The 23,177-nt window shown below is 40.0% G+C and overlaps 1 protein-coding gene across 1 annotated transcript in view; it reads left to right on the forward strand.

Moving 5' to 3' along the window:
- The window catches only part of UGGT2 (UDP-glucose glycoprotein glucosyltransferase 2), a 459,065-nt gene that overhangs the window by 259,594 nt on the left and 176,294 nt on the right, over positions 1 to 23,177 (forward strand). Inside the window, exons 22-23 of the mRNA XM_077297152.1 lie at positions 5,197 to 5,328; positions 17,111 to 17,238. Coding sequence (XP_077153267.1) covers positions 5,197 to 5,328; positions 17,111 to 17,238 — 260 coding nt within the window. The remainder of the gene's footprint in view (positions 1 to 5,196; positions 5,329 to 17,110; positions 17,239 to 23,177) is intronic.

Below are 23,177 nucleotides of genomic sequence, written 5' to 3' on the forward strand. Positions count from 1 at the left end.
AGCACGTCCTCATCCCAGCACGTCCTCATCCCAGCACGTCCTCATCCCAGCACGTCCTCATCCCAGCACGTCCTCATCCCAGCACGTCCTCATCCCAGCACGTCCTCATCCCAGCACGTCCTCATCCCAGCACGTCCTCATCCCAGCACCTCCTCATCCCAGCACCTCCTCATCCCAGCACCTCCTCATCCCAGCACCTCCTCATCCCAGCACCTCCTCCGGTAACCAATGCTGCAACCCTCCCATGGACACCAGGCCGTGGCGTCGCCCACCTAAGCAGGAAGGGACCCTGCCCAGGTGCACGCCGTACCGCATCACCCCACCTCTGCCGACACCATGCCTCCTGTGACCCTGCTCTGCCACCGCCAGCCCTCAGGTAAGATACTGTAAATTCGGACAATAAGACGGACCCCCATCTAATAAAAAAATCTTTTTTTCTGCAATTTTCACTCCAAATTTGGGGTGCGCCTTATGGTCTGGTGCGTCTTATAGTCCGAAAAATACGGTACTTTCGCAAGGCACTGTATTTAAGTCACATGCTGTCCATTTCCTAGTGATCTTCCTTGAGATGGTTCTACTCCTTCATTGGAGTCCAACTGTGTTTAACCCCTTACTGACCTCAGACGGGATAGTACGTCCGAGGTCCGCTCCCCTGCTTTGATGCAGGGCTCCGCGGTGAGCCCGCATCAAAGCCGGGACATGTCAGCTGTTTTGAACAGCTGACATGTGCCCGCAATAGCGGCGGGTGAAATCGCGATTCATCCGCCGCTATTAACTAGTTAAATGCCGCTGTCAAACGCAGACAGCGGCATTTAACTACCGCATCCGGCCAGGCGGCCGGATATGAGCGCATCGCCGACCCCGTCACATGATCGGAGGTCGGCGATGCTTCTCCATTGTAACCATAGAGGTCCTTGAGACCTCTATGGTTACTGATCGGCGGTAGCTGTGTGCGCCACCCTGTGGTCGGCGCTCACAGCACACCTGATTTTCTACTACATAGCAGCGAACAGCAGATCGCTGCTATTTAGCAGAGGCGATCGGGTTGTGCCTGCTTCTAGCCTCCCATGGAGGCTATTGAAGCATGGCAAAAGTAAAAAAAAAAAAAAAAAAAAAGTGAAAAAAAAAAAAGTGAAAAAATAAAAAAATATATAAGTTTAAATCACCCCCCTTTCGCCCCAATCAAAATAAATCAATTAAAAAAAAATCAAACCTACACATATTTGGTATCGCCCGATCTATCTATAAAAAAAAAGCATTAACCTGATCGCTAAACGGCGTTACGAGAAAAAAAATCAAAACGCCAGAATTACGTTTTTTTGGTTGCCGCGACATTGCATTAAAATGCAATAATGGGCGATCAAAAGAACGTATCTGCACCAAAATGCTATCATTAAAAACGCCAGCTCGGCACGCAAAAAATAAGCCCTCAACCGACCCCAGATCATGAAAAATGGAGACGCTACGCGTATCGGAAAATGGCGCTTTTTTTTTTTTTTTTTTTTAAGCAAAGTTTGGAATTTTTTTTCACCACTTAGGTAAAAAATAACCTAGTCATGTTAGGTGTCTATGAACTCGTAGTGACCTGAATAATCATAATGGCAGGTCAGTTTTAGCATTTAGTGAACCTAGCAAAAAAAGCCAAGCAAAAAACAAGTGTGGGATTGCACTTTTTTAGCAATTTCACCGCACTTAGAATTTTTTTCCCGTTTTCTAGTACACGACATGGAAAAAACCATGATGTCGTTAAAAAGTACAACTCGTCCCGCAAAAAATAAGCCCTCACATAGCCAAATTGACGGAAAAATAAAAAAGTTATGGCTCTGGGAAGGAGGGGAGCGAAAAACGAACACGGAAAAACGGAAAATCCCAAGGTCATGAAGGGGTTAATTAAGCTGATAGGACTTGATTTGGAAAGACACACACCTGTCTATATAAGAGCTCACGGTGTAAGTTAGACAAAATGAGAATCATGAGGTCAAAGGAACTGGCCAAGGATCTGAGACAGAATTGTGGCAAGGCACAGATGTTCTGGCCAAGGTTACAACAGAATTTCTGCAGTACTCAAGGTTCCTAAGAGCTCAGTGGCCTCCATAATCCTTAAATGGAAGAAGTTTGGGACCACAAGAAGTCTTCCTAGACCTGGCCGTGCAGCCAAACTGAGCAATCATGGGAGAAGAGCCTTGGTGAGAGAGGTAAAGAAGAACCCCAAGATCACTGTGGCTGAGCTCCAGAGCTGGGAGAAAGTTCCACAAAGTCAACTATCACTGCAGCCCTCCACCATTCGGGATTTTATTGGATTTTCATAGCCAGTGGGAATGAGCCGTAACTAAAAATATGAGCCGCATTATCCATGAGAATATCTTGCATGACATGCTGGTTTATATTGCTTTTGAGGGAAAAGTAGGTGAGAGTAGGCTTTGTACTTTAATACGTAACACTATCTTTGTTTTTGCTGAATTGTTTTGTAATATATTAAGAAATGCCCTAGCAAATATAAGTTTATTGCTTTTCAGTTAAGCTAAATTCAAGCTGTACAGTCTAAATATGGAATTGATTTCACAAATGAATAGCTAGATTACTTTATGAATGAGTAGACAAAAAATTGTGTATTCCGCATTGCTTCTGGTCCCTGACCCATCCTCAATACAAATGCTAATCAAGGTTCTGAAGGACTTCTTCTTGCCAATCAAAACTGGATATAAAGTAATTTCTAGAATTTACATATAGATTAAAACTGGAACATATTATTTTGGAATTTAATTCAATGATACATTTCCTTTCACTCGCTACACCGATGCTAAAGCATCGTTCACATAAATGAAGAGCATCAGAGTCCCCATTTTTAACCTATAAAAATAAATATAAGGCTATAAAAATAAGTGTATCTGATGTAACAGTCCCACTTAAGAAAGTCAGCTTGTCATAACTTTCCATTAACGGAGATAAAACATTTTTGCTCATCATTTGTATCTACAAACTTACTAACATTTTAGCTTTAGCCTTAGTCCTTCTGAGAAAGAATGGATAGAAAACAAAATTACTAGATACACAAACTGAAGTTTACAGATCAATCTGGGAACACTGTCATTTAAACTGAATCTGGATCATAAGTGAAAAACATTGCAGCAGTGTACATCACAGGGGCGGACCTACTCCTAATAGAATGGTATCATACAGCAGTAGAAGGAAGAAACTAGTTTTGATTATGAGCCAAATCTATAATTTTACCTTTTGGATTAAAAGATATTTATCAGTAAAATTAAGGCACCCCTCACCCCATCTTTAGGGGCAGCACGGTGGCTGTGGTTAGCACTGCAGCCTTACAGTACTGGGGTCCTGGGTTCAAATCCCACCAAGGACAACATCTGCAAGGAGTTTGTATGTTCTTCCCGTGTTTGCGTGGGTTTCCTCTGGGTTCTCCGGTTTCCTCCCACATTCCAAAGACATACTGATAGGGAATCTAGATTGTGAGCCCCATCGGGGACAGCGATGATAATGTGTGCAAAACTGTAAAGCGCTGCGGAGTATGTTGCCACTATATACATAAAAAGATTAATTTTTTTTAAAAAAAGAGTATTATCTTTAAATTTTTGCTGGGTTTCTGAGAAATTGTGTTTCCCTGGCCATTACCAGCCTCTTTGGCTTAATTGATTGCTTACATGCTGTCTGATGTCAGCATATATTACCGTATGGTAAATATAGCTATGCTACTTGTTAACACAGCATGGATAAAATACTGTTGACCACCAGAGAAAATTGGCAAAAAAGGAAAAGAGGATCCACATGGCTGTATGTGTAAAAATATGTAGCTTGATTTCTCATGGTTAAAAAGGGGAGTCCAGACAATTAAAAACCGTGCCCATTCTGACCCGCATTTCTCACCAAAGCCCTTAATCCTATTTTTCCCTTTAGTCATACATATTTACATCATACGGCCATGTGGATCCTTTTCTTTCTTTTTTTGTCAACCTTGGAAGGTAGTGAGTGACTTGTTAAGTGCTCTGTCAGGCCCAGAGCACTTAACTCATTTGCATATAAGTGGAAATGCTGATATCTCAGGAATGCAGCAACATATAGAAGATATAGAAGTGTTGGTGGATTTACATTTCAAAGACCTGCATGCTCTATATACAGTTTGGGGAGGTCGATTTAACTGAAAGATTCTCTATTATGCTTTTACATCTCAAGTCTTTTTTTAAGCAAATCTGGATTTAATTTTTTTTTTTTAAATTTAACATTTCAAGAAGTTATGTAAATATGTAAAATGTTATGTGAGTAGTTTAAATGTCACAAATCCCATTGTATAGTATCATATAGAAAACAATGAATAATCTCATTCATTTTTTTTTACCAATTCACAATATTTTATGACTTGAGTATGCTACATCATGACTAGCAGACAGTAACCACATCATTAAATGCATATAGGTCATGCACTTGCGAAGGCACTGCCACTGCGATCATGCAGACGAACAATAACAGCAATAATACATAGAGGGAGTCCCATAACATCAGCACAGATGAGAAATGAAAGGGGGTTAAAAGGAATCCATCAAAGCAAACAATAGAATGGGAGTTGTATTTTGTATTCTAATATGTCCACTAAGCAAATCTAGATTTCATTTTTTTTCTTCTACTACCAACTTAAAAAAAAATAGATTTTTTTTTTTCATGCTTGTACATATTTATCTATTTTGGGTGTTTCCCTACACTCGTTGATTAAAAAATATATATATATATCGCAGAAAAAGTCACAACAGGCTGTTGTGGAAACACGATGGTCTTAATGGCGGTTTCACACATCCATGAAACAAGGATACTGTAATTCTTGCTGGGTCTCCCGACCTGGGCTAACTGAAATATACCTATGAAGCAGTCGGCACAAGTTATGAGGCTCAATGGTCGGGCAGGGTCTTCCAATGCAATAGCGGTCCGTATCTCATGGATGTGTGAAAACCACAGTTATTTGTCCTATAAAAAAAAATATATAACACTGAGAAGAATTCTTTGTGGGAGTACAAGCTGGTAGCTCATCACCTCTGAAAGTAATGTTTTTCTAATACTGAACAAGCCAAGGTTAAATATTGTTCAATATTTTCCCTTGTATTGTGCCTGTATCATTTTTGCTGAATTATATATGATTTTGTAAGGGAGGTATAAATGACGCAGCAATGTCTCTTCTTGTTTCCCAAGGAAATGGATGATGATGCTTTTGAAAAGAAGTATAATACTATGGGTGTAGACCTACTTCGTGCTCAGGAGTTGTACTGCCGTGAAGTTCTTAAACTATTGCCTGGGCAGGTGGCTGTGATCAGTAATGGAAGGGTAAGAATAATTATCTAGTGAGAAAGTTTATAAAGAGAATGTTATGAAACCTTTTAAATCATTTGTGCTAAGCTTTGCCATACTGCTGTTAGAGAAGATTCTTCTTTCAAGAATCATAGCATTTTTGTGCTCAGTTATGAGTTGTTTTTTTTTACTTTTGCAGGACGAAGTGGAATATTTTTTTTACGTTTTCCAATATTTTATATAGAAAAAATGGTGTCATTTAAAACTACAAGTGCAGTGAAGTGAAAATGCAATTCAGAAATTGTTTTCTGGGTTTTGTTTTTTTTGATGATTATTGTGCCGTAAAAATGACCTGGCATCTTGATTTTCCAGGTCATTGTTAGGCTGGAGTTACACTGCCGTTTTTCTCGTGGGATAATCGCATCGCACTGCACGGACTGGCCGGCACCTCTCCTGACCCGAGCATGACAGCATGATGGATTACTATGCAGCTGTCAAGCTCAGGTCAGGCGAGCCGTCAGCCAGTACTAGTTTTACCATGCGATTCTCGCACGAGAAATACGGCAGTGTGACTCCAGCCTAACAGTGATGACAAACTTGCAAAGTAAACTTTTTCTATTTAAGTAGTGAATAAAATTCAGGAGCTGGAAAAAAAAAACACACATTTGGTTGGTTTGTGTTGTCAGCTTCTTTTTTTTCATGTGGTGGGATGTACCTTTAATTGGTACCATTATATGCTGATATCCTGACCCCATGCTGTGTGCTTATATGGTGGATACTGGAAAGGGATTTTATTGATGACCTTTCCTTCATCTTAATAATAATAATAATAATGATGATTTTATTTATATAGCGCCAACATATTCCACAGCGGTTTACAAATTATGGAGGGGATTTGTACAGACAATTGACATTACAGCATAACAATAATCACAGTTCAAAACAGATACCAGGAGGAATGAGGGCCCTGCTCGCAAGCTCACAAACTATGAGGAAAAGGGGAGACACGAGAGGTGGATGGTAACAATTGCTTTCGTTGTTCGGACCAGCCATAGTGTAAGGCTCGGGTGTTCATGTAAAGCTGCATGAACCAGTTAACAGCCTAAGTATGTAACAGTACAGACACAGAGTGCTATTAACTGCATAAAGTGTATGAGAACATGATGTGAGGAACCTGATGATGGTTTACATTTTTTGAATGGGCTACACAGGGATAGTTAGGTTAATGCGTTGAGGCGGTAGGCCAGTCTGAACAAATGAGTTTTTAGGGCACGCTTAAAACTGTGGGGATTGGGGATTAATCATATTAACCTGGGTAGTACAATCCAAAGAATTGGTGCAGCACGTGTAAAGTCTTGGAGACGGGAGTGGGAGGTTCTGATTATTGAGGATGCTAACCTAAGGTCATTAGCAGAGCGGAGGGCACGGGTAGGGTGATAGACTGAGACCAGAGAGGAGATGTAGGGTGGTGCTGAGCCATGGAGTGCTTTGTGGATGAGGGTAGTAGTTTTGTTCTGGATTCTGGAGTGGATGGGTAACCAGTGTAATGACTGGCACAAGGTAGAGGCATCGGTGTAACGGTTGGTGAGGAATATGATCCTGGCTGCAGCATTCAGGACAGATTGGAGCGGGGGAGAGTTTGGTAAGAGGGAGGCCGATTAGTAGAGAGTTACAATAGTCCAGACAAGAATGAATGAGTGAAACAGTAAGAGTTTTTTTGCAGAGTCGAAAGTAAGAAAAGGGCGAATTCTAGAAACGTTTTTTTTTTTCTTCTTCAATATTTACGTCCGGGGCTAATAACAGTTTATTAATAGAAGTTCCGGGGGTCAGATCCACAACTGATATTGATGACCTATCCCAAATATCTTAAAGTTTTAAGGTTTTTGTGTTCTTATTTCAATTAGAATTGATTTTTATGGTCTATGTAACCTTTAAAAATCATAATAACTATTTTTGCAGTCTTTTTTGCGTATTTGAGTTTTTTAGGGATAACTTGGTGCAAATGTTGTAATGTTTTATGATCGCACATTTTTGCGGAAATTTATAATAATTACAAATTATTGTGATTGAGGTTTTTATCAAAACCTCATGCAAACTTTGACACCTTCATGGTTTTGCTGTGCAGGTCAAGGCCATCATGTGTGAGTACACCTTTTGGTATGTGTGCACATCATTGGCAATATTCGGGAAGATCTGATGCTGGCACTGTGGCTATCGCCACACATGTACAGTAGATATGCAGCTGACAGTCTGGCAGATCCATGAAAAGATTCGCTTCACTCTTCTTATGTGTGGTCAATTTCTGAAGAAAGAGTGAACATGCACTGAAGTCACAGATAAACTTTTTCAATACGTTTGAATGAAAATTAGAGTCAGGATTGTGAGCAGATTTCAGAATGTTTTAATACAAATCAAGTCTGAAGTGTGCCTTTTTATTTATAGGCAGAAGCTTTTAGGTCAGGTTCACATATATCAGGCTTTATTTTGTGAGCCTGGTGCCACTCAATGGATCACTACTGATGGCAAATTGCCTCTTCAGAGAAGAAGAGAACTTGAACTCTACTGCCACCTATTGGAAGTAGCCATCCTAAAAGTCTATTGACCCTTTGAGGCTTGCCATATGACTTGGAATAAAAGCCAAACCAGAATCTCCTTTTTCAGATACGTGTTTCGTGGTTGTTGCCCCACCTAAGTGCAAAACGTGAGATCTGATTTTGATGTTTGAGACTCCTCTGAATAAGGGGTAATGTCTTTCCTTGTGTAGAGCGATATCTGACATGCCAGTGTAACAAGACTTATCCCCTTAAACACCAGTCAAAGGCTTCTCATACAGACAAATCAGATCTTATGCTTCTCATTTAGATGGGGCAACTTATTGAAACACTTGTCTGCAAATTGAGATTCTGACTTGCCTTTTATCCTAAGCCTATAGCAAGGCTCTTTAAAGGGTCAGTATTGACTTTTAGGATTGCTACTTACAATAGGTATCACTAGAGTCCATCCTCTTCCGCTGTGAAAGCATGTCACTCTTCACAAAGAGAGATGTTACCCCTAAGACCTCCGTTGTTTCAGGCTTTTCACCCTTTCCTCTCAAGCAATAGACCAGGATTAGATCATAAAGTTAAACTATACGTTGTGATCCAGCCCCCCAAATATAACCGACACCTGTCTGGTGCAACAACTGATTCATTCTATGGGTGATAATTATCCATTACAAACAATGGGATCAGTTTCTGTTTTAGTTAAATGCCAGGTGGAAACTAAAACGCAAGTTTACTGTGAAAAAAAGATGAAGCCTTTTTATTGTAGAGCTCATCTGCTGAGGATATGTTAGAGAATCTCCTTAACCTATTGGTTGCCTATTTAGGGATTACAGGCTGTCTTTTGCCGCATGCACACGTTGAGTATTTGGTGAGTCTTTTTATCTCCGTATTTGTAAGTCAAAACCAGGAGTGGGTGATAATACAGAAATGGTGACCTGTTTCTATTATACTTTTCCTCTGACTGTCCCATTCCTGGTTTTGGCTTACAAATACTGGTGTAAAATACTGACCAAATACTCAACGTGGGCACGTAGCCTTGAAAATGCATAGAGAGCAAAGGAATAATTGTAAATTCAGCATCTTGTTTGTAGAAGAAACTTATACAATGGAGGAATATAGGCTCATGTCCCACCAGATGCCAAAACCATATTAACATATTGGCACAGAATTTGACATTGATCATCGTCAGTTGTTATTTTTCATTCAGGTGTTTTTTAACTACATCACTCTGAGCCTTTTATGATATTCCCCACCTAGAATAGTTATTAGTTCTGTCACATTTACTGCTATAATGTCTATATGCTGCAAAGGAAATATCCCACTGATGTGTGTGCACACGTCAACGTAAATGCATATTTTTAATGTGGCGTGCTTCCCCCTAGCTGCATTTAATACTTGGATGGAGTGAAAGTGTTGATTCTTTATAATATTGGAAGAAATATGGCCTAATCATAAGTGTATGCAGTTAAAGAGAGTTAAGTGCTGTGGTTTATGGGCTCTCTTGTGCTGCTGTGCATGCCATTTACCCATAAATAAAAGCTTACAGACAATTATTACACTGTGCTTTGAAGATAATTATATAAGTCTTTAATGGATAGTTTAACGCTTCGAGTAAATTTAATGCATTTTATCTTCACATTATCACAGAGATATTGGAATTTGCATTTTTTTCCCTTTTTTTCGATCTTGTTTTAAATTCCGTTGCCAATTATTCCTGCAGTGAGCTAAAACAGTTTAGTTTTATTTATTGTGCTATCGAGGAAATGATTTCTAGCCACTGGCTTATGCAATCTATAATGGAGCAGATGCGAAGTGAGCTAGCATAGGGCCATATTTTACCTATTTCACATTTTATATTTTATATGCTGAATACTGCAGGCAGCTGCATAAATTTGGTATAGTTGTGGAAATAATTCTTTGTCATATACTCAATATATGAATCGTGAAAGGAGAAACATTTTTGACCATGTAGATGTTCGGTGGGATAATCCTATATAACACGCTATAAACTCTCAGAAAATGCTCCAGGGCTACGGAGGTTTTTGATTTGTCTAAAGCTGAAAAGTGTTTTGCTGAGCACTGCCATGAACCTGTTTCCAAAAACGATTCTTACCTGCAGATATAGTGGATTACCTGCAGATCAACATGTATCATTTAAATCGTGTGATAGGCTTACTGGAATAGTGGCTCTAGGGAGAAAAGGAAGTTACATTCTCCCTGCAGCTGATCGCTTTCATTCATCTGGTCACTACACTGAGCACAGTTGTAATTATTCCCCAGCACCTTGACTAACATTCTGCTCTGCAAACACACTGCAGATCAATCTGTCAATCTATCGCAATGCAGTTGGCCTATGGGGTGCCATTGCACAGAAGCCCAGTAATTTAAATGGTTAAACATTGTTGATTGTCTGGTAGCTGACGTTACAGGCGGATACTGGCTAAGCCTGCTCTTTGCACTCACCTGGATTATGATGTAATGTTTTGTAAGACTCTCACATGTGCTAAACACAATATTTTTGACGAAGTATACTCTGCTACAATGATGCAGGTGCGTTTTGCTTACAAAATCTCTATGTTCAAAGTAAAACTTTGTGTTGAACAGTTTTGATTTTGAACAAAGCCATGACTTTTTAGATGGGATATGGTTGACAATGGAACTAATTCTGATATTGTTTTGACTTAAAATGGGTCTGTCATTCGATCATGTTTTTTTTTCTTTTTATGGTCAGAAAGCATTAGAAATTCAACAAAATAAGTGAAAGCAATGTGCCCCTAAGTTTCAAGAATTATATCTTTATTTCCTTACATAAATTGAACAGGTTTTTTTTAACATCATAACGTTACTACTATTGCAGCTACTTGACAGTACAAATAAGTGTACCCAACCTCTGAGATCCTACAGTGTTTAACCCCTTTACCCCCAAGGGTGGTTTGCACATTAATGACCGGGCCAATTTTTACAATTCTGACCACTGTCCCTTTATGAGGTTATAACTCTGGAACACTTCAATGGATCCCGATGATTCTGACATTGTTTTTTGTGACATATTGTACTTCATGATAGTGGTAAAATTTCTTTGATATTACTTGCGTTTGTGAAAAAAACGGAAATTTGGTGGAAATTTTAAAAATTTCGCAATTTTTCAACTTTGAATTTTCATGCCCTTAAATCACAGAGATATGTTACACAAAATACTTAATAAGTAACATTTCCCACATGTCTACTTTACATCAGCACAATTTTGGAACCAAATTTTTTTTTTTTGTTGGCGATTTCTCATTTTTACACCACCATTTTTTATTTTTAGGGACCACATCACATTTGAAGTCACTTTGAGGCGTCTATATAATAGAAAATACCAAAAAGTTACACCATTCTAAAAACTGCACCCCTCAAGGTGCTCAAAATCACATTTAATAAGTTTATTAACCCTTCAGGTGCTTCACAGGAAATTTTGAAATGTTAAGAAAAAAATGAACATTTAACTTTTTTTTCACAAAAAAATTATTCAGATCCAATTTGTTTTATTTTACCAAGGGTAACAGGAGAAATTGGACCCCGAAAGTTGTTGTACAATTTGTCCTGAGTACGCCGATACCCAATATGTGGGGGTAAACCACTGTTTTGGCGCATGGCAGAGCTCAGAAGGGAAGGAGCGCCATTTGACTTATCAATGCAAAATTGGCTGGAATTGAGATAGGACGTCATGTCGCGTTTGGAGAGCCAATGATGTGCCTAAAGAGAGGAAAATCCCCACAAGTAATACCATTTGGGAAAGTAGACCCCCTAAGGAACTTATCTAGATGTGTGGTGAGCACTTTGAACCCCTAGGTGCTTCACAGAAGTTTATAATGTAGAGCCGTAAAAATAAAAAATCATATTTTTTTTCACAAAAATGATCTTTTCGCCCCCAATTTTTTATTTTCCCAGGGGTAACAGGAGAAATTTGACCCCAAAAGTTGTTGTGCAATTTGTCCTAAGTACGCCGATACCCAATATGTGGGGATAAACCACTGTTTGGGCGCAAGGCAGAGCTTGGATTGGAAGGAGCACCATTTGACTTTTTCAACGCAGAATTGGCTGGAATTGAGATCAGACGCCATGTTACATTTGGAGAGCCCCTGATGTGCCTATACAGTGGAAATCCCTCACAAGTGACCCCATTTTGGAAAGTACCTAAAGAACTTATCTAGATGTGTTGTGAGAACTTTGCACCCCCAAGTGTTTCACTAAAGTTTATAACGCAGAGCTGTGAAAACAAAAAAAATCTTTTTTTTCCACAAAAATGATTTTTTAGCCCCCAGTTTTGTATTTTCCAAGGGTAACAGGAGAAATTGGACCCCAAAAGTTGTTGTCCAATTTGACCTGAGTACGCTGATACCCCATATGTGGGAGAGAACTACTGTTTGGGCACACATCGAGGCTCGGAAGGGAAGAAGTGGCATTTTGGAATGCAGACTTTGATGGAATGGTCTGTGGGCATCACGTTTATAATGCAGAGCCATGAAAATGAAAAATTTTTCCCACAAAAATGATTTTTAGCCCCCAAATTTTTATTTTCCCAAGGGTAACAGGAGAAATTAGACCGTAAAAGTTGTCCTGAGTACGCTGATACCCCATATGTAGGGGTAAACCACTGTTTGGGCGCACGGCATAGCTCAGAAGGGAAGGAGCACCGTTTTACTTTTTCAACGCAGAATTCAATGGAATTGAGATTGGACATCATGTTGTGTTTGCAAAGCTTGATGTGCTTAAACAGTGGAAACCCCCCAATTCTAACTCCATCCCTAACCCCAACACACCCCTAATCCCAACCCTAGCCACACCCCTAACCCCAACACACCCTCAACCCTAACCCCAACCCTAACCAAACCCCTAACCCCAACACACCCATAACCCTAACACAGCCCTAACCCTAATCCCAACCCTAACCACACCCCTAACCCTAATCCCAACCCACCTCTGACCGTGAAATACCCCTAACCCAACCGTAAACGTAATCCAAACCCTAACCCTAATTCTAGCCCTAACTTTAGCCCCAACCCTAACTTTAGCCCCAACCCTAACCCTAATGGGTAAATGGAAATAAATACATTTTTTTATTTTATTATTTTTCCCCAACTAAGGTGGTGATAAAGGGGGTTTTATTTACTATTCATAGCTGGTTTTTATAGCATATTTTTATGTTTGGCAGCTGTCACACACTAAAAGACGCTTTTTATTGCAAAAAAAAATTTTTGCATTACCACAATTTGAGAGCTCTAATTTATCCATATTTTTATTTTGGTCCACAGAGTCATGTGAGGTCTTGTTTTTTGCAGGACGAGTTGATGTTTTCATTGGTACCATTCTCTGGCACATGACATTTTTTGATCAGTTTTTATTCCGATTTTTGTTAGGCAGAATGATCAAAAACCAGCAATTCATGAATTTCCTTTGGGGGGGCGTTTATCCCGTTCCGTGTTTGGTAAAATTGATAAAGCAGTTTTATTCTTTGGGTCAGTAAGATTACAGCAATACCTCATTTATATATTTTTTTTATGTTTTGGCGCTTTTATACAATAAAAACTATTTTATAGAATAAATAATTACTTTTGCATCGCTTTATTCTGAGGGCTGTAACTCTTTTATTTTTTTCCCTGATGACTCTGTATGGCAGCTCCTTTTTTGCGGGACAAGATGACGTTTTCAGCGGTACCATGTTTATTTTTCTGTCTTTTTTATCGTGTGTTATTCCACCTTTTGTTAGGCGGTATGATGACAAAGCATTGGTTTTTGCCTCCTTTTTTTTTTTTTTTCTCTTTACGGTGTTCACTGAAGGGGATAACTAGTGGGACCGTTTTATAGGTCGGGTCGTTACGGAAGCTGCAATACTAAATATGTGCACTTTTGTTATTTTATTTAGATAAAGAAATATATTTATTGGAACAATATATATGGTGGCCCGATTCTAATGCATCGGGTATTCTAGAATATGTATGTAGTTTGTTTATGAAGTTTTCAGAATAATGCAGTTTATACACCGGATTCAGCCGGCCGGGTGTGACCAATTAGCGAAGCGTGGTTCAAATTCTGTGCCAATTCGCGGCCGGATTGCGCCTGTCGCTGATTGGTCACGCCTGGCCACAAACAATCAGTGAAGCCAGGGCCTGCTCCAAGTTTTTGAGGACCTCAGGTGAAAGAGTCTCAGTGGGCCCCCCTCTTTAACACATACCACGATTCATGATGCACAGATACAGCAGAGAAATATACCAAGTAGCATATAACACAGCCCACGTAGTATAATAACACAGCCCACGTAGTATATAACAGCCCACGTAGTATATAGCACAGACACATAGAATATTGCCCAGCCACGTAATATATAGCACAGCCACGTAGTATATAGCACAGCCCATACAGTATATAACACAGGCCACGTAGTACAGAGCACAGCGATGTAGTATATTGCCCAGCCACGTAATATATACCACAGCCACGCAGTATATAGCACAGAGACGTAGTATATAACACAGCCTGCACAGTATATAACACAGCCCATACAGTATATAACACAGCCCACATAGTTTATTGCCCAGCCACATAATATAATGCACAGCCACGTACTATATTGCAAAGCCACGTAATATATTGCACAGCCACGTAGTACTGTATATAACACAGCCCATGCAGTATATAACACAGGCCATGTAGTATAGAGCACAGCAATGTAGTATATAGCACAGCCACGTATTATAGAGCACAACGATGTAGTATATTGCCCAGCCACGTAATAGATACCACAGCCACGTAGTATATAGCACAGAGACATTGTATATAACACAGCCCATGCAGTATCTAACACAGCCCACGTACTATATAGCAATGTGGGCACCATATCCCTGTTAAAAAAAAAAGAAAAAAAAGAATTACCGATGCTCCTCGCGACGCTCCGGTCCCAAGAATGCATTGCAGTCTCGTGAGATGATGACGTAGCGGTCTCGCGAGAACACTACGTCATCATCTCGCGAGACCGCAATGCGTGGACCAGAGCGTCGCGAGGAGCAGCGGGAAAGGCGACGAAAGGTGAGAATATAATGATTTTTTATTTTGTTTATTATTTTTAATATTAGATCTTTTTACTATTGATGCTGCATAGGCACATCAATAGTAAAAAGATGGTCACATAGGGTTAATAGCAGCATTAACGGACTGCGATACACGACGGCATAACGCGGTGTAACGCAGCCATTAACCCTGTGTGAGTGCTGACTGGAGGGGGCACTGACAGAGATGAGCAAGGGGCGAATTCGCGGCCAGACTGTGCCCGTCGCTGATTGGTCGTGACCAATTAGCGACGCGAGATTTCCGTGACAGACAGACAAACAGACGGAAGTGACCTTTAGACGATTATATAGATAGATAAAAATATATACAGTACAGACCAAAAGTTTGGGCACACCTTCTCATTTAAAGATTTTTCTGTATTTTCATGACTATGAATATTGTACATTCATACTGAAGGCATCACAACTATGAATTAACACATGTGGAATTATATACTTAACAAAAAAGTGTGAAATAATTGAATGGGAATGGTCTTCCAACAATCTTGGAGGAGTTCCCAGAGATGCTTAGCACTTGTTGGCCCTTTTGCCTTCACTCTGCAGTCCAGCTCACCCCAATCTATCTCGATTGGGTTCAGGTCTGGTGACTGGAGGCCAGGTCATCTGGCGTAGCACCCCATCACTCTCCTTCTTGGTCAAATAGCCCTTACACAGCCTGGAGGTGTTTGGGGTCATTGTCCTGTTGAATAATAAATGATGGTCCAACTAAACGCAAACCGGATGGAATAGCATGCCGCTGCAAGATGCTGTGGTAGCCATGCTGGTTCAGTATGCCTTCAATTTTGAATAAATCCCCAACAGTGTCACCAGCAAAGCATACCCACACCATCACACCACCTCCTCCATGCTTCACGGTGAGAACCAGGCATGTAGAGTCCATCCGTTCACCTTTTCTGCGTCTCACAAAGACACCGTGGTTGGAACTAAAGATCTCAAATTTGGACTCATCAGACCAAAGCACAGATTTCCACTGGTCTAATGTCCATTCCTTGTGTTCTTTAGCCCAAACAAGTCTCTTCTGCTTGTTGCCTGTCCTTAGCAGTGGTTTCCCATCAGCTTTTTTACCATGAAGGGCCTGCTGCACAAAGTCTCCTCTTAACAGTTGTTGTAGAGATGTGTCTGCTGCTAGAATTCTGTGTGGCATTGACCTGGTCTCTAATCTGAGCTGCTGTTAACCTGCGATTTCTAAGGCTGGTGACTCAGATAAACCTATCCTCAGAAGCAGAGGTGACTCTTGGTCTTCCTTTCCTGGGGTGGTCCTCATGTGAGCCAGTTTCTTTGTAGCGCTTGATGGTTTTTGCCACTGCACTTGGGGACACTTTCAAAGTTTTCCCAATTTTTTGGACTGACTGACCTTCATTTCTTAAAGTAATGATGGCCACTCGTTTTTCTTTACTTAGCTGCTTTTTTCTTGCCATAATACAAATTCTGTGAAGAGAAATCCATTTCCGGTGACTACCTCTTGAAGCTCATCAAGAGAATGCCAAGAGTGTGCAAAGCAATCATCAAAGCAAAAGGTGGCTACTTTGAAGAACCTAGAATATAAGACATAATTTCAGTTGTTTCACACTTTTTTGTTAAGTATATAATTCCACATGTGTTAATTCATAGTTGTGATGCCTTCACTATGAATGTACAATATTCATAGTCCTGAAAATACAGAAAAATCTTTAAATGAGGTGTGTCCAAACTTTTGGTCTGTACTGTATTTATGTGTGTATAAAGGTGGGAAATCCGGGGATATGAAAGGTACTGATGTAAAGCTGATCTCAGGCCCTATTGAACAATATTTTTATCTCATATCGAAAAAACGGGGTGACGGTTTCCCTTTAAGCATGGATTAAGTCCAGTATTCACACATTCAGTTATTATGAGCATATCGCATAAGTGTACTACGATACATTCTTTTTATAGCTGCTGTCTGATCTTTTATGTACATTGACTTCAGGTAACTCATTGTAAAGATTGTATTCATTGAACATCAAGCTTTAAATAGCGCGAGAATATTTTTCACTTATCTGGATGGTTCTTTACTTTCTAGATTTGAGTCTCTGCTCTAAAAGTTTCAATTATCAAACTCTAAATGTTGGAAAAGGGAGTAAAAGATATTGAAGTATTTCATTGATGGTTCTTGGCCAGTGATTTTGCTTTGGATTTTGATTTCAGATACTCCAAAATGTTAATTTAAAGGACTTTGATGAAGAAGACTTTCATTTATTGGAGAAGATTACGTACACGACTTCAGCAGAGAAGATTAAAAACCTTGTGAAAAAGATAGCAGCACCATCAAAACGGTAGGATAATTTTTGGTTTAATTGTTAGAACTATAACGATCAGCTGTCATCACCAACAAAGGCTTTTGTACAAAGTATTACATTTCAGTAAGCGTGTTCAATATTTTTTTCCCTGAGTCATTTCTCATTATTATACATAAATTAATTTATGGACATCTGTGGTTTCAACTCTTTGCTTGTATGGATTGGATGGGTTTTTACTGACATCTGATGAGAATTTCATGTCATTAAGACCTGTAGAAATATATTTACCTAGAAAATAGGCGACGTGGTCAAAACTTATTTCACCCACTGTATGTTGGCACTACACTTAGGTCCAGAAATATTAGGACAGTGGACGAATAGTCGTGATTTGAGCTCCACATGCCACTTTTTTTTTTTAAATATAACATCTGAGACGCAATTGAATTGTATACTATCAGGATAAATTAAAGGGGTTAAACAAAACTGTCCTGTTAAACATTTACGAATTGCAACAATTTAAATATGTTTTGTTAAGCAACTAAAATGTGAAAATGTGTGTCACTGTATTTCTGGATGTAACTGTATATACCCTTTAACCTAGAGGTTGGCAATTAATTTTCCCGAGGGGCCACATGAGAGATGGTGGCTGTTGAGAAGGGCTGAACCAATAGGCTGAAATTAATTCTGCTCAGTATTAATATTAACATATTTATATTAATATTAATTGTATCACTTATTATTGAGCAGAATTAAGTATGCTGACATCCCTTTAAAATAACGTATTAGCTCGCGCACAGCTCTCCCTATATACATAGCCCCTATATACAATGAGACCCCACATAGGCTCTCTATACACAGTATGAGCCCCAACATAGCCTTTTATATTTACTATGAGCCCTCACATAGCCTCCTGTATTCACTGTGAGCCACCATATAACCTCCTATATTCAGTATGAGCCCCTATATAACCACCTAGGTTCAGTATGAGCCCCAATATAGCTTCTTCCTACATTCATTATGAGCCCCCACATAGCCTCTTCCTACATTCAATATGAGCCCACACACAGCCTCCTACATTCAGTATGAGCCCCCATATAGCCTTCTACATCAGCATGAGCCCCCACATAGTCTCCTACATTCAGTATGAGCCCCCACATGGCCTCCTACATTCCGTATGAGCCCCCGTATAGCCTTGTACATTCAGCATGAGCCCCCACATAGCCTCCTGTATACAGCACGAGCCTCCACATAGCTTCCAATATACAGCGTGTGCTGTGAAAAATAGAATGTGTTACATTTTACCAGGTCATCTACCAGTGGTAAAGTGTTCATGTAAGAAAATTTGAAACGTATAAAAATATAATCCGCATCAAAGATTAACAACTTTGCAAATTCTTTTCTTTACTTTTCCTTAATGTGAATTGTGGTCCCTCTTAGTCATAGCTACATGTACAGTGGCAGGTAAAAGTTTGGGCACCCCTGGTCAATATTACTGTTATTGTGAACAGTTAAGTTAAGCCTCTCTAAAAGGCCTAAAGTTAAAGATGGCACATTTACTATCATCCCTCAAATTCACAGTGCAACCCCCAAAGACGTTTGTCTGCTATTGATGACTTAATTACATAGGTGGGAGTGAGGGGGCTTGGCTGATTAAAGGTTTTCCTCTCTGTCTCTCATCATTGCCATGAGAGTTTGAGCAATTCTTAATTGCAGTGAAATCTGTCAGACAAGTGTGCATTGTCCAGTTTTGCCAAACCTCAAGCAGTCCCCAAAAAGTCGTCTTAGTGGATGTTGTGTCATTACTTCAATACCACAATTTAAATACTTGATAGACTTTTTGTATCATTTTAAGACTAATTCACATGTACGGATTACTACATGTAGAAATATTATTAGGGATATTTTCATATTGAAAAAGAGCATAATTTTTAGGAGTTTTAAGAGTTCCTATACCTTAAATAATTTCAAACTAAACATGATGTACTTTCTGTGATTTTTAAAGTGTCAACTTTACATTGGGGTGATAAGCAGAGGACTGATTAAAAAGACAAAAACAGTTCCCGGAGTCTCTCGGACACCATAGCGAACTATTCCAATTAGTGTACCTAAAAATGCTAATGCCACTTGCAAGACGTGATTTCTTGAGCAAAGTCATTATATGTGGGGAATGACAACTAAAATGGTTAAGAAGCAGTAATAAGAAAGCTGCAGATTGGATTTTGCAAATTAGAGGGGGCGAATGAGCAGGGAAGCTGTCTGAAATTAGAAGAAAAATAGAATGTGTTACATTTTACCAGGTCATCTACCAGTGGTAAAGTGTTCATGTAAGAAAATTTGAAAAGTGTAAAAATATAATCAGCATCAAAGATGAAGAACTTTGCAAATTCTTTTCTTTACTTTTACTTAATGTGAATTGTGGTCCCTCTTAGTCATAGCTACATGTACAGTGTAGGTAAAAGTTTGGGCACCCCTGGTCAATATTACTGTTATTGTGAACAGTTAAGCTAAGCCTCTCTAAAAGGCCTAAAGTTAAAGATGGCACATTTACTTTGTATTTTAGGCCAAAAAATTAAATGTATTTTCATTTTTATAATTTTAAAATTTACAAAAAGGATAATGAGTTGATGCCAAAGTTTGGGCACCCTCAGAGATTTGTGTGCTCAGATAACTTTGACCCAGGTTTCCGACCTTAATTAGCTTGCTAGTTATGGCTTGTTTACGATCATTGTTGTGAAAAGCCCGGTGATGCTAAATTCCTAGCTTATATTTTCATCTTTTACATTTTAAAAAATTACAAAAAGGAAAATGGGCCAAATCAAAAGTTTGAGCACCCTGCCTGATTAGTACCTTGTAGCATTTTCAATGATATTCAGATCAGGGGACTGTAAGGGCAATTGTAAATCCTTCAGCTTGCGCCTTTTGAAGCAGTCTATTGTGGATTTTGACTTGTGTTTAAATGGAACCTGTCACCCCCAAAATCGAAGGTGAGCTAAGCAAACCGGCATCAGGGGCTTATATAGAACATTCTGGAATGCTGTAGATAAGCCCTCGATGTATCCTGAAAGATGAGAAAAAGAAGTTAGATTATTCTCACCCAGGGGCGTTCCCGCTGCCGTCTGGTCCGATGGGTGTCGCGATCCGGTCCAGCGCCTCCCACCTTCTTACGATGACGTCCTCTTCTTGTCTTCACGCTGCAGGAAAGGTCAGAGAGGCCCGGCACATGCGCACTGCAATACTTTGCTCTGTCCTCAACAGGGCAGACAAAGTACGCCTGCGCCGGAGCCGCAGCGTGAAGACAAGAAGAGGACATCATCGTAAGAAGATGGGAGGCCCCAGACCGCCCGCCCGCCCAGGTGATTATAATCTAACATCTTTATCTCATCTTTCAGAATTCATCGGGGGCTTATCTACAGCATTCCAGAATGCTCTAGATAAGCCCCTGATGCCGGTGGGCTTAGCACACCTTTGATTTTGGGGGTGACAGGTTCCCTTTAAGATCATTATCCATTTATGGAAGCCATCTTCTTTTCAACTTCAGCTTTTTTTCCCGATTTTGTTATGTTTGCATCAAGAGTTTCTTGAAATTTCATTGCTTCCATTCTTCTCTCCACCCATGAAATCTTCCTTGTGCCATTGGCTGCAACAAAACCCCAAAGCATGATTGATCCACGCCATGCTTAATGGTTGGCAACTTTTTCTGAAATTCTGTGCGCTTTTTTTTTTTTTCTCCACACATGCCTCTGATCAAAAGAGTTCTATTTTAACCTCGTTCCACAGGACTTATTTCCAAATGCATCAGGCTTGTTTAGATGTTCTTTTGCATACTTTTGACGATGAATTTTATGGTGAGGATGCAGGAGATGTTTTCTTCTGATAACTCTCCTCATGAAGGCCATATTTTTGCAGGTGTCTCTGAATAGTAGAACAATGCACCACAACTCCAGAGTCTGCTAAATATTCACGAAGGTCTTGTGCAGTCAAGAGGGAATTCTGATTTGCCTCTCTAGCAATCCTACAAGCATCTTACTTAAATTTTGCTTGGTCTTCCAGACCTTATCTTGACCTCCACTGTTTTCGTTAACTGACACTTTTTTATGTTTAATCTCTTTTATTAAAGTATTAAAATAGTACAACATATCACAAATACAAACATACATATAGACTAAAGTAGTTACAAAACTTCTCAAAATAGTACGTGTTTTTTACTTCACACAAATATGGTATCATCAGAGTCATATTTATTAGTTATTGCCGTATATGTTCCTTGCTCAACTCTTCTGTTCTTTCTTAGCATCTCGTATTGCCCACCACCTGTTGCCCCATTTCGATAATTATTTCGCTAAGCGGAAGACTATTTCCAATTGCTATATTTATCCATAGAATACGCCCAATATTGTTATGATCCGGTGACCTTGGAGCCGCATGAGACTTTCTCTGGAGTAGGTGGAACCTGTACTGACCGCAAACCCTAAACTGACACCGCAACTAGAAGTAGCCGTGGGGTGTACCTAACACATCCTAGACACCTCGACACAGCCGGAGAACTAAATACCCCTATAGATGGAAATGGGAATTCTGTCTTGCCTCAGAGCAGAACCCCAAAGGATAGGTTGCCCCCCACAAATATTGACTGTGAGTATTAGAGGAAAGACACACGCAGGCAGAAAACAGGATTTATCAAAAGAGGCCACTCTAGCTAAATAGAAAAGGATAGGATAGAATACTAAGCAGTCAGTATTAAAACCCTAAAAATATCCACAGCAGATAATACAAAAATTCCACCATCTAACTAAAGACATGGAATGTATATCTGCATCTCCTGAGAATCCAACTTGACTGAAAAAATCCAAACACAGTCTAAGCTGGACAAGAAAAAACAATCAATAGTGCTGAATAGTAAAGCACACAGCATGTGTGCTGCAGAAACAAAACCCAGACACTTATCTTGGCTGATTTGGAAGCAGGGCAGGAGGAACCAGACAGAGATGTAAAACCTCCAAGAACAATGGACAACTGGCAAGGGCTAATGGATCCTGCAAACCTAAATACCCAGAGAGAGCTGCAATCAGCAGGGACACCTGCTCAGGATTGCAACCCAGGGACAACTGTATTACCACCAACAACCACCGGAGGGAACCCAAGAGCAGAATTCACAACACAATATATCATTATTTATCCCTGACAGCTGCTATGGTTGCTTATGGTATAACATCAGACTTAAAGGAAAGATAAGAAGAAAAGAGGAAAAAGAAAGGAAAAATGGGAAGGGGAAAGGAAGGACCGTGCCTCCGCAGCCCTCTGAAACCAGCCCAGGAAAGCTGAGGAGAAACCTCACTGCTGGGAAAGTACCTCCCATTTTTCCATGAGAGCCCCGAAACTCCCAGAGTCCCTAAATAAAATCCAGGGTTGCCATGTCCGCAAGTACCTCGAGTTATCACCCAAAGCCTGTGCAAACAATTCCTCCATATGGTGGATATGTGAGAATTCTGTTAACCACTCAATCATGGATGGAATTTTTGTTGTACGCCAATGTCTAGGTATAATCATACGGGCTGCTGTCAAGCAAAACCTCAGGAGACTACTTTTTTGTTTGGCTATTGGTCCCAGTAGCATGGACAAGATGGCCATGTGCGGAGTAAGATTTATATCCTCTCCTGATATTTTATTGTAAGTCGAGAATACTTCTCCCCAGAAACTCTTTATCCCTGGACACTGCCACCAAATATGGAACAAAGTTCCCCTTGCGTTCCCACAGCGCCAGCACCCATCCGCCACCGAGGGGAATATGGCATGCAACCTCACAGGATATTGGTACCATCTAGTAAGAATTTTGAAATTCTTCTCTTGGGCATGGCTGGCCGGAGACATCCCATGAGCGCAGCGGTATGCCGATGTGATTTCCCTCTCAGTAAATGTGCATCCCATTTCCGCCTCCCACGCTCTAATATATAACTGCCACTTTTTAATTACATTTC

This window comes from Ranitomeya variabilis, chromosome 3 (assembly GCF_051348905.1).
Source record: "Ranitomeya variabilis isolate aRanVar5 chromosome 3, aRanVar5.hap1, whole genome shotgun sequence".
Taxonomy (NCBI): domain Eukaryota; kingdom Metazoa; phylum Chordata; class Amphibia; order Anura; family Dendrobatidae; genus Ranitomeya; species Ranitomeya variabilis.